Source organism: Trachemys scripta, chromosome 11 (genome assembly GCF_013100865.1).
Source record: "Trachemys scripta elegans isolate TJP31775 chromosome 11, CAS_Tse_1.0, whole genome shotgun sequence".
NCBI lineage: Eukaryota > Metazoa > Chordata > Testudines > Emydidae > Trachemys > Trachemys scripta.
The window spans coordinates 36,515,643-36,528,473 of NC_048308.1; the positions used below are offsets into that span (position 1 = coordinate 36,515,643).

At 42.1% G+C, this 12,831-nt stretch overlaps 1 protein-coding gene across 1 annotated transcript in view; it reads left to right on the top strand.

The window, feature by feature from the left end:
• The first annotated feature begins 6,517 nt into the window (after nt 1-6,517).
• UBR3 (ubiquitin protein ligase E3 component n-recognin 3) overlaps nt 6,518-12,831 on the top strand; it is a 171,110-nt gene continuing 164,796 nt past the window's right edge. The window contains exons 1-4 of the mRNA XM_034786048.1: nt 6,518-6,675; nt 9,165-9,323; nt 11,330-11,473; nt 12,143-12,192. Coding sequence (XP_034641939.1) covers nt 6,555-6,675; nt 9,165-9,323; nt 11,330-11,473; nt 12,143-12,192 — 474 coding nt within the window. The 5' untranslated portion in view covers nt 6,518-6,554. The remainder of the gene's footprint in view (nt 6,676-9,164; nt 9,324-11,329; nt 11,474-12,142; nt 12,193-12,831) is intronic.

Here is a 12,831-nt window from a genome sequence, read left to right on the forward strand (position 1 = left end):
TGGTTCTTTGGAGCCTCTCCTTGAAGAATCTTCTTCTATAGAAAACAGAGTTTCTTCGTAAAGTACTAGAAAATAACTTGCATATTCAGGCACAGCCATTTGTCAGTGATACATCAATTGATGATAAACATAAGTAGCTGTTTATTGCTAAGTGACACTGTCAAATCAAATTTACTATTTTTAAACCATATATTTTTAGACTCCTTCCAGGGTTTTAGCCTTTTTTTTTTTTTTTTTTCTGGTCTGGGTAAACATCCCAGATGTGTGATTTTTGAAGACCCTTGGTAACACTAACTTGGCAGAATGCAAGTGGGCCTGATTCAGTGCTCATTGAGATCCGTGGGAGTTTTTCCATTGACTTCAGTGGACATTGGATTATACCTGTGGCCTAAGGAATCCTCCAGGCTTGCGGTGCTGTCGTCTGCAGGGCTTCTCAACAAGGACAAGAGGAGTGGCTTTTAGTAAGCAATATGCATAGTTAAGTTGATGCAGGATCAGCCTATTATTCTTTTGTAGATATCTCTGAATTGCTACACAGTCAAAGATAGGGCATGGTGTGAATCCTTACACTCACACAAGTTGTTCTGCTGATGTCAGCAAGCCTGCTTCTGTGATTAAGGGCATGGCTACACTTGCAGATGTAGAGCGCTGTGAGTTAAACCCGCCTTCAGAGAGCACAGTAGGGAAAGTGCTGCAGTCTGTCCACACTGACAGTTGCAAGCGCATTGGCGTGGCCATATTTGTGGCACTTGCAGCGGCATTGGGAGCAGTGCGTTATGGGCAGTTATCCCATAGAGCACTTTTTCCCATTCTGGTGCTGTGGCTTGTGGGAAGGGGGCGTGGAGTGTGGGGCATTCTGGGTACTGTCCCAACGCCCCATGATGCATCGGTTCGCATCCCAGCATTCCCTTTGCTTCCATCCACATTTGGCGCCATCTTTCAATGTTTTTTTGTACTGAGCACTCTGTTTTCCCTTTCGGTCTGAGGGAATGGAGCCTGAACTGCTGAGGAGTATGCTGACGAGTCTCGCCAGCACGTCACGTTTGGCAGTCGAGTTACTCCTTATGATCCAAAGTGACAGTGAGAGCTCCGACAATGATATCGACTTGAGTAACGCATATGACACGAGTTTGCTTGTGGCATTCACGGACATGCTCACCACCGTGGAACGCTGCTTTTGGGCTCGGGAAACAATCACTGAATGGTGGGATCACACTATCATGCAAGTCTGGGATGACGAGCAGTGGCTGCAGAACTTTCGGATGAGAAAAGCCACTTTCATGGGACTGTGTGAGGAGCTCGCCCTCACCCTGTGGCGCAAGGACACGAAATTGAGAGCTTCCCTGACGGTGGAAAAGCAGGTGGCTATTGCAATCTGGAAGCTGGCAACTCCAGACAGCTACCGATCGGTCGCTAACCAGTTTGGAGTGGGAAAGTTGACCGTTGGAATCGTGTAGATGCAAGTTTGCAGGGCCATTAGTCACATCCTGCTCAGAAGAACTGCAATTCTGGGTAATGTGCATGACATTGTGGCTGGCTTTGCACAAATGGGTTTCCCTAACTGTGTAGGGGCGATAAATGGCATGCATATCCCAATTCTGGCACCAGCCCACCTAACCTCTGAATACCTTCATCGGAAGGGGTATTTCTCTATGGTTCTCCAGGCGCTTGTGGATCACCGTGGGCGTTTCATTGATATTAACACAGACTGACCCGGAAAAATGCATGACGCACACATCTTTCAGAACACTGGCCTGTTCAGGAAGCTGCAAGCCGGGACTTTTTTCCCAGACCAGAAGATCACCGTAGGGGAAGTCGAAATGCCCATTGTGATCCTTGGAGACCCCACTTACCCTTTAATGCCATGGCTCATGAAACCCTACACAGGGAGCCTTGACATCAGCAAGGAGCGGCTCAACAAGAGGCTGAGCCGGTGCAGAATGACTGTGGAGTGTACTTTTGGCTGTTTAAAGGGCCGTTGCCACTCTCTGTATTAGAAGCTGGACCTGGCCGATAACACTGCTCTACAGCTAAAATGCTTCTGAAATAAATGTAGTCAAATTTTACTAATTCTGGGTCACTGAGAACGAAAATGATGCTTAAAATTGTTGATTGGCTCTAGTTTTCAGGATATGCTATTGGGTCAGTATATACGACCCTTGACTTGGGAATGGCAGAGGATAAGTGAGTTATAAAGGGAAGGGATCTCAATTTAAACCAGAAATGACTAAAATACATCTTTGACTGGATCTATGAATAAATCTATGACCGGGTTTGGACAGTACTTGCTTTTTAGGCAAAACAATGAATGATGCAATCTGAAGCTGGTATTGTGTCATACATGATATGAATTGCATCATGTTATTCCTAGAAGTCATGGATGATGCAATCATAACGAAGCTTACATCACTCTGCTGAACAAATTGCCCTATATCAGCTCTAGAAATCATACAGTTTCATGCTCTTATTTGTCAGTGTTTAATTTTGCAAAGGGACACATTTCTGTTTAGCCAAAGTGAGCAGAGATGCCTCGTACTTGTGTGAACAGTGCAGATAACTTCTGCTATGTTTGTGGTGAAGTGACTTTTTTGCATCACAGAAGTGCAGTATAATCACTATGGTTAAGAAAGCCTATCACCTTTATTTTGGCTGCAAAATTGGAGATCAGGACAAGAGGTGGGCCCCACATATATGCTGCAACACTTGTGCAACAAATCTTCGCCAGTGGTTGAACAGGAAAACGAAATCTATGCCTTTTGCAGTGCCAATGATTTGGAGAGAGCCAACAGATCGTACCAGCAATTGTTACTTCTGCATGGTGCCTCCAGTTGGGAAAGGTGTGTCAAAGAAGAAAAAGTGGACTGTGCATTATCCAAACATTCCATCAGCTATACGCCCAGTACCCCACGGAGAAGGACTGCCGGTTCCTGATGCACCAGAATCATTCTCACTTGAGTCAGACGAGGAAGAGGATGAAACTTCTGGTCCTGAACCATCAATGTCGCAGGACCCACATTTTCTCCCATCCTCCTCCTGTGAAGCACACCTCATAACACAAGATGAACTGAATGACCTTGTCAAGAATTTGGAACTACCCAAGAGTAAGGCAGAGCTGTTGGGCTCCAGACTACAGCAGTGGAATCTCCTGGCAGGTGATGTTAGGGTTTCCATATTCCATGACCGTTAAAAAGATCTTGTCCCATTCTTCTTCATGGAAGGTGATCTTGTAGCCTGCAACAACATCGATGGTGTGATGGCAGCCCTCAACATCGTTCACGATCCAGATGAGTGGAGACTGTTCATTGATTCATCGAAGACGATTCTTAAAGCTGTTTTACTGCATAATGGCAATGTTTTGCCATCAATTCCAGTTGATCATGCAGTCCATATGAAGGAAACCTATGACAACATGAAACAACTTTTGAGGTGCATAAACTATGACCAACATCAGTGGCAGCTTTGTGGCGATTTGAAGGTTGTTGCTCTCTTGCTTGGTCTGCAGACTGGATACACAAAGTACTGCTGTTTTCTCTGCGAATGGGATAGTCGTGCAAGAGATTCCCACTACATCAAGAAAGATTGGCCACTCTGACAGTCATTGGAGCCTGGGAGGAAAAGTGTTCAGCATCCACCACTTGTTGAATCAAGGAAGATTTTGTTACCACCCTTACACATCAAGCTGGGTCTGATGAAGAACTTTGTCAAGGCCATTGACAAAACACAAGCAGCTTTCAAGTACCTCCGTGGAAAATTTCCCAGGTTAAGTGAAGCTAAGATAAAGGAAGGTGTCTTTGTTGGTCCTCAGATTCGTGAACTTCTTCAAGATGATGCATTTGACCATGCACTGCGTGGCAAGGAAAAGACGGCATGGAAAGCCTTCCAGTTAGTGGCAATAAATTTTTTCAGAAACAACAAGGCAAACAACTACAGGTTGTTGGTGGAAAACCTCCTCAAGGCATACAAAAGCCTTGGTTGCAACATGTCACCAAAGATACATTTTTTGCACTCTCATCTAGATTTTTTTTCACCGAACTGCGGAGCAGTGAGCGACGAGCACGGCGAGCGATTTCACCAGGACATTGCAACAATGGAGAAACGCTATCAGTGCAAATGGAGCCCATCAATGCTTGCAGACTATTGCTGGACAGTGACAAGAGATGCTCCATTTAATGAATACAAGAGACAAGCCAAGAAACGCCGAGTAGACACTGAATAGGACTAAACTATATACATAATAGTTTTTGCCTTTTGTTTCATAATACATTTTATTTATATAACCCTTTTGCTGATTTTTAAAGTGTTACATAAACAGGACAGGTGAAATATTATCATGTAAAGTAACCATAAACACATGAAAAAACCTAGGTTTACAATTCATGATTAAAACTCTATCTACACAATATACATAGACAAAAGATAAAAACTCAAGTATCTTAGAAACAGTAGCCAATCAGTTTTTTTGTCATATTTGGTGTTTGTCCTTCCCCAAGCACCGTCCGCTGCCACTGGCTACCTTCCTCCTGGCTTGAGAACAGCTCCTGGCTGCATGCATCTAGGGATTCTGCGGGTCTTCCTCCGCCTCAGCACCCTCGCTCCCACTTTGCTGCTCCTCCTCCTCCTCCTGCCTTGTTGCACTGGGGTCTGAAGTGTCCATGGTGGTCCCTGGAGTGGAGGTTGGGTCACCCCCAAGTATCGTATCCAGCTCTCTGTAGAAACGGCAGGTCGCTGGGGGAGCACCCGCGTGGCTGTTTACCTCACGGGCTTTGCGGTAGGCATTCTGCAGCTCCTTCACTTTAATCCTGCATTGCAGTGCATCCCAGTCATGGCCCCTTTCCATCATGTCCCTTGGTATCTGCCCGAAGGTATCGTAATTCCTACGGCCGGAGCGCAGCTGGGACTGGACAGCTTCCTCCCCCCAAACACTGATGAGGTCCAGCAACTCGCCATTGCTCCATACTGGGGCTCACCTGGCACGTGGAAGCATGGTCACCTGGAAAGATTCGCTGATAGCACTCCACGCCTGGCTGAGCAAACAGGAAAGGATTTTTCAAAATTCCCAGAGAATTTAAAGGGCGGGTCTGACTGTTGGTCACCTGAGGGCAGGACAGTAGAGTTCAAAGTGATGACCGGAGTGGCTAGCACAGACGTTTTGGGACACTTCTGGAGGCCGATCAGAGCACACGATAGGACCAGGGCATCCATACTGGCGCTGTGGTGCTCCAGCGGTGCCGCAGCAAACATTATTCCACTCACTGAGGTGGAGTACCAGCAGCGCTGTAGCCGCAGAGTCAGAACGCTCTATGTGCCTTGCCAGTGTGGACGGGGGTGAGCTAGTGTGCCCGGGGCTCCTTTATTGCGCTGTAACTCTCAAGTGTGGCCAAGGCCTAAGGGTCTGAAGGATTAGTCCCTCTCTTTGACTGTGTAGTGATTCAGATATTTCACAGAAGGATTTAAGCGGAGATTTGTAGTTACATTCCTCCCTCTCCTCCCCCCCCCCGGTTAAATTAAAAATTGGTAGGAGGTGCGGGGGAGAGATACTTTAGGATTATTCCCCCCCGAATTAAGCCTGCAAATTCGTGAACTAAAATAACATCAAGACTCAGACTGTGATCCTGTGCTGTGCCTTTCACACCGCGAGAGGCCAGTTGGAAAGGTGGGGTATGGTGGCTTTTGGCCACCTTTGTGTCTCCTTAATTATGGGGTGCTCTGGGACTCCTGGTGCAACTTAAACAGCCCTGGCTGCCTGTCTAAGTTATGTCAGCCCCATAAGCCTCATGGCTGTCTTCTGTAGTTCCTGTGCCAGGGGAATCCTCCCATGGCTGGACTCAGTGTTTGGGGGGTTCCTGTACATCAGTCCTGTGCATGTTGGAGTGGGGTGACAATCTCCTGCTCCTATTTTACACACAGTGAACAAAACATACAAACTTGTAATATCCAGATTTAGCAAAGAGAATAAAATATCGAATTGTTCTCAGTTGAAAAGACTGTGAAAATGGGTAGGTCCCACATCTGATTTTAAGATTTTTCTTAACTATCTGTGATCATAAGTGTTTTTCCCTTTAAAAATAAACGTTTTAATGCTTTCGAAGAGGTGTTTGCGTCAGCTCAGTGCTTATCAATAGCCATACAGCAAACCAGTACAGATTCACTGGAGGAAAACATTTCAACTTCTATTTTGGATGGCTGGCATAAACACATTTTAATTATGAGAAATACCATGACCGTATTCTCTTCCCAGTTTTTTGGAAGATACTCATAATGTGGAAAATCATCCTATGTTCTGATTAACCTCTGAAAGAATATCTCAACTTTATTTTTACTGGGGATATGGCAGGCAGAACGTGAACTCAATTATATCTTCATCATAACTAACTTTGTACAGAATACCTATTCCATGGTACCCTCTTTTATGCACATAAGTGTGCAGCTCAGTAAGGGGAATTGAAAATAGTGGTGGCTCAGGGTTTGTTTGTTTTTTATCTGTTCTGAACTGTATTGGTACTTGGCTAACTTATTTTTCCTATTTGTCTTATAGGTTTTGTAAGCGCCACCGGATGAAATCAAGTTCAAATGTTCCCTGTGTCCCAAAAGACTTGTTGATGATGTCAGAACTAGTTCTTCCACAATTCATCTTTAGTCTTATTCAGTACTTAAGAGAAGGATATAACGAACCTGGTATGTTTGAATTTGCATGTGGATAGCATGGTTTATGTTGCTGTCTCTGGATAATTCTTTGTGAAGATGCTAACTTTAGTCTGTGCTGAACCTAGTGAATCCTTTCCTAACCACATGTTGAAAGGATCAGAGCTCTGTTTTTTTTTTTTTTTGTTTTGTTTTTTTTTTTTTGTGTGTGCCATGGGCCAGTACTTGGTGAGCTCAATTTAATTTTAGTCACTGACAAAAAAAATTATTAATGTGGAGTTAAGTTTGCCTTGCATTGGCTTGTGCCCTTCCTGTAAACAGAGGGTATTGTGTATTTCAGAGCACTTTGAAAGTTGAAATCAGCTCACTTTGGGGTAGGCTGTATCTCCTTAATCTGACAGAACTATGCTAAATTTGCACTATAAAGTCTATTCTAATCCTTGTTGTGGCATATCAGATTTCATAACAGGCTCCCTGTGTGCATGGGTCAGAGAGATATGGCAATTTCCTGCAATATTCTTGAAGAATCTTATTGAATTAAGTTGAAGTATGTTTGGAGTCCATTATATTCAATGCAGAGTTTATTTATTATTGTGGGCAGAATTGTATGTAACCTCTTTGGAGGTGCGGGGGAAGAGATGGGATGTATGAGCCTGGGGAAGTGTTATGAGCTTCAAAGGACTGTAATTGAACAATGTAATTGAATGGGCCAGACAAGAATGGACTTTTGGAACAGTGTTGTGTAGTTTTCCTGAGGAATCTCTAGGGGAAAGTGGATGTAAATATACCACTTTGTGCAAAAATCAACCTTTTGAAGCTACATCCCAAAGAGAGGACCACTGTCTGCTGATTATTGTTGGGGTTTCCCCAAGACCTCTTCTTCTCAGTTCCCCAAGAATTCAGCTCGACTCTGAACTCATCACTGGAGTTTCTTTATTGGCATACAATCAAACTACTCTTGAGTTGATCAGTTTCAAGCATAGGGATGAGCGCAGGGCATACCACATATACATAGTTGCATAGCAGACCTCTTCCTTTATATACATTTACACGTTGCACTGCATTTACTGTATATTGCATTATATGTTTTGGGATTGGCTTGGTTACTTTGTAGGAACCAATCCCTGTGCAGCATGCTCTGTCTATGCACCGTCCATATGTTACTTACTCTATACCTCATCTTTATGTTCCCGACTTCTCTTGTCCATTGTAAATGGCTTCTTGGGTATCTCCCTTGTCTTAGCTAGTACAGACATTCTGTTTCCATCCTGCTGATTCATTTACCTCCCTAATCTTTTCTCTCAAGACATGAGGCCTCACCCATGTCCAATTACTCATGTCAAGCCAGACTTACAATTACCTGTTCCTGGAATCTGAAGATCAAAGGCCCAAGCTGTATAAAGGAAAGACTGAACTATTTATGGTGTTTCTTGTTCTGAGTTAAGGCTGTTATGAACTTATAACCACAGAAAACCCCCTTTTTAGGGTTTGAAGGACTAACTCCTATCAAAGCTCTTGTTAAAACGTGGGGGAGAGGGTAATTTCTGGTAAGCTTACTGGCATGCAGGTTATTTTATTATTTTTTAAAAAAATTCTGTAATGCTTTCATTTTAAATTGGCTTGCTTATAAAGATCTATGTGTTTTTTGAGTGCTGGCAATTAGTTATTCATAGTCTTCGGAGAGAAAGCAAAGTACAGATGCAGCCTGGAAACCTCCCAGTCAGGAGAGAGAGAGAAAGATGTGGGCCACTTCCCACGAGAGGTGACTCCTGATTAGCTGGGAACCTAAAGTGGGTGCCCTTGGTGGACCGTGGAGATGGAATAAAGGTGCAGTTGCCCTGAACTATGATGTGGATTTTAGAGCATTTTGGAAAATTCTCTATTTAACAGAAAGCTCTGAATCAGTCTTAACCATCCTCCATAACACTAATTTTTTAAAACTGTAATTAAGGTCTCTAGTAATGCTTACACACAAGGGGACAAAATTAAGGTTTCACAAGCAATTGTAATATTATTTTAACATAGCTTTTTGTATGTAATTTACTATTTTTTTTTTTTTTAAAAAAAAGCAAATTGAAAAATAGAAATTTCATCTTGTGGAGTGATACTGACATACACATGATTCATGTGGTTACATTTCAGTCAAATACGATTTTCTGTTGTATAGAGCTCTTATTTCTTTGAAAGTAATACACTGACAACACTGGCTATGGCCATTCATTTTGCTCTGTAAGTTCACTGTGTATTTGTATTATTGCCTTTGCATCATAGTACTAACTAGTGTCCCTGTTGTTTCAGTCCTGGATCTCTCTTGATCATAAATCCAATTGTCTAATGTTGTATGTTTGTCAAATGGAGATAATTCTTAAGGGAGACTAGACTGTCTATAAATACATTTTACTGGTGGCCTAACTAGTGTTTTAATCTGTTGAAATGTTCAGTACAATCCTTTGTTGAAGCAATACAAACGAAATGAAACAATTGTCTTTCTCTGCCTTAAACTTCTTTTATTGGGTTTCCAGCTCTTGATCTGCCATCAGAAAAAGACCTTCACAGAATCCTTCAGATGTTGGAGCCTCATGTTTCCTTTCTAGAAGACTTGACCAAAATGGGAGGAGCAATGCGATCAGTCCTTACCCAGGTTTTGACAAACCAACAGTTTTACAAAGATCTGAGCTCTGGTGAGTTCATGCATATTCCTGTTGTTAAATGTTTAAATTATTAGAAATTTAAATTGAAGCCATTTTTGTTCATTAGCTGCCCAGTGTACTGTATTCTTTTGTTCCGATGTCACCAAAAAGATCAGAAAAATAATTATAAGAATAATTATAAACTGACATCTGAGTTGATTGCTATTTTTAGGGCTTGAGAAGCCAATGGGAATTTTGCTGATGTAAGAACTGTGGAGTAGGGTCTTTTGTGGCACAAGTATTTTTATAAGGACATATAATTTCAATAAATATTTTTATAATTGGTCTAAGATCAAGAACAGAGCTGACTTAACGAACACTTAATTACCATAAAAACATATGATCATAAACGCCTCATATTTTATTTTAGGACCTGCTCTCATAAAGAATACCTGTTGCTGCCTGAGGCTGTGGGTATTCTGTTCAGAGTAAAAATAGCCTGATACATAAGCCACCTATTTTCTTTCTCTGATGCTCCCCCCTCCCATCCAGCCCAAAATGTTACACAGTCACTGGTTACGGGGACCTGATGCAAATGAACTCCCTGCTTTCTGTAGCTTGCTGCTTTCATTTTTGAGTCTTTCTAACCTATTTCTACATGACTGCAAAGCAGAGAGGAGTTACTCTGGCGTTAAGTTAGTGTAATTATCTTGAGCAGCTGTGGGTTAAAGGCGGGCTAAACTCTTGGACAGCACTCTCTTCTATCTTAAAGAGAAATACTTACGAATACTGCTGAAAAGTACTTTGCCCTGCTCTTCTCTCTCCCAAATTCACTTTTTCATGCTTTAAGGGAAAAGTCTTTTGGGAGCCAAGCATGATCTCTTTTGAATGAAAGAAGTTTAATAATTTTTACTCTGCAGGGGAAAAGCTCACCCTGCATCACAGAGTAGCAGACTTCCTATGCATGTTGTGCTTAGGTGGAAGAGCCTGTTTTTTTGTTTTTTGTTTTCTCCCCCTGGGGGTGGAGGTGGAGTTGGAAGAGGGGAAGGATTGTGTGGAATAAGGAAGTATGCCTGCAGGAATAGGGAACATACCTCTATGAGTGGAGACCTAGTCTCCATGGAGGCAGAACATAGCAAGGCCTGAGGCGTTTTTGTGGTCCACTTGCTGCATAGGTTAACTCTGGCTGCAGGGAGCAGGTGGCCCGCTAAAAAGGATGTTGTCATCTCTGTGGCATTTGCCTTTTCATTGTTTAATAGCTTGCTTAAAAACTTGAAAACAAAATTATTTCCCCATAAATTTTTTTTTTTGCTAGAGAAATACTGATTTTTTTTTCCCTAGCCATTTGTCTTTAAAGATTTTAATTCAATGTGTGCAATTTATTTACTTCTTTGTGAACCAGCAACTTGGATGTGAGTGGAAGTGTCTATAGTTCTGGGAATAATCTTGGTTTACTGCTGCTGCAGTAGTCTCAACTCAACTTTTTTTTTTTTTATTTTGAGATCCAAAAATAAAGTGGCTGTTTTTTCCTGTTTGATGCGCTTAGAACATTCTCTGCCAAAATTTAGACAATTTTTAAAATTAGTTTTATATATCAGGCCTAATTCACTTCAGTATCCTTTTATTTCCACCAACTTGGGGTTTCTGTCTCTATCTCTTCCCTCCCCTTCCTCCCCCCTGTGTTGAGCTGAAGATGCCTGAAGTATTATAGTAGGTAGCAGTCTTGCTTCAACGGAAATGATGGGTGCCTTGATTAGAAGAAAAATGCTTCTTGATTTGGAAAAAATAACGGATCAGAAAAGTCTATTGTATTTTGGATTTAAATTCATCCGCTGGCAAACTGACTTTGTGTTTGTTTAGGGTCAAATTTGTAGACCTGCATCTCTAACTCTTTTGTTCATATCTTTTTTAAATATTGTGGACCACTTTTTAAATTTTTAATCTTGTAAAATAAATGCTTTTGGAATGAATCTCATTAAGTGAGGCCTCTTGTGTTAGTACATGAGCTGAATACTTGTTTGTCTTTGCTTTAATGTTGTTTTAAATATATATTCAAGGTGTTGGAGAAAATGCATGTGCAAAGAAAAGTCATGAAAAGTACCTCATAGCTTTGAAAGGCTCTGGACTGGCATTTCCTGAGGATAAACTTGCATGTGGTATGCAGGAGCAAGCATCTGGGACTAGCACTTTAGCAATTCAAGGTTTGTGTAGAAAAACATCGTGGGTGGGGGGGGAATCTTGCTTTTAAAAAAAAAAAAAAAACCTTCTCTTGTGTCCTAAACAGTATTTGAAGTGCTTCATGGAATTAAACTATTTGTAGGGATCACTTCACATACTGCCAAAATGCAGGATCCATTGTAACTGCACCAAGAAAACTAAACATAGTACTTCAGGGATAGGATGTGAACAATAATCCTTATCCAATCAGAGAATTAGTGGAATTCAAGTAGGCAAGATGTAATTACTCATATTGGAATTTAGGGATTGTAACTGGGTTAAATCCTTATTATTACAATAGTGCCCTGGATTTTTGATGGCCAGAAGTGATCAGGAACTCAGTTTGTCTCTTCTGAAAGAATGTTTTTCCACCAACACGGTGCAGTGAAGCACTATGGTGGGACCTAATTCTGAATCACAAGCATCACTTCTTCAAGTACCCTGAATATCCCTTGGAGATCTCCCCTCCAAGTACTGCCAAGCCCAGTACTGCTTATCTTGTGAGAGCTAACGAGATCAGTATGAGGCAGTGTGGCTATAGCTGAGATTGTTTTGTGTTTCTTTATGAGTCATTACATCTCATAAAATGTGTCTCTCGTCAGTACAAGAATTGTGAAGGAAATCTTTATTTTATTTTATGTTTATTTCAAAAGGTTTAGCAGGCGCTACAACAACATCAGGACAAGGAGAGTCTTCAGATGAGGTGAGATTTTTTTTTTCTCAAAGAAATCAAATAGAAATGTAACAATATATAAACAGAGAGAATACTTTAGTCCAATCCTGCAAATCTTTAATACTCGGTGTATGTCTGTCTAGTTCAGTGGAGAGAACATCTGTTAGTAGGGATCTACGGGACCAGCTCCTTATGCCCTTGCTCCACTAAAGAACTCTAATTTAAAAAAAAAAAAAATCTCGTTGCTAATACTGCTTCAGCTGAACTGGTGTAAGCAACATAGATATGTGATGTCACAGTTCAGGGCAACTGCGACCCGTATTCTCCCCTCGTGGTCCAACAAGGGCACCCACTCTAAGCTCCTAGGTCCTCAGCCATCATGGTTAGTGACTAAGGCAACTTTTTAGTAAACATTTAGTCACATTTTTAGTAAAAGTCATGAACAGGTCACAGGCAGTAAACAAAAATTCACAGCCTGTGACCTGTCATGACTTTTACTATATACCCCTGACTAAAACTTGGGGAGGAGGGGGCTGAGGGAGGGCGACCCAGATGCTGACGGGGGGATGGGTGGGCAGCAGATCGCAGCCCAGGAACCCCACTGCTGATGGGGCGGTGGGGGTTGGTGGGGCCGGCAAGCTCCCTACCTGGCCCTACACCTCCCTCCCA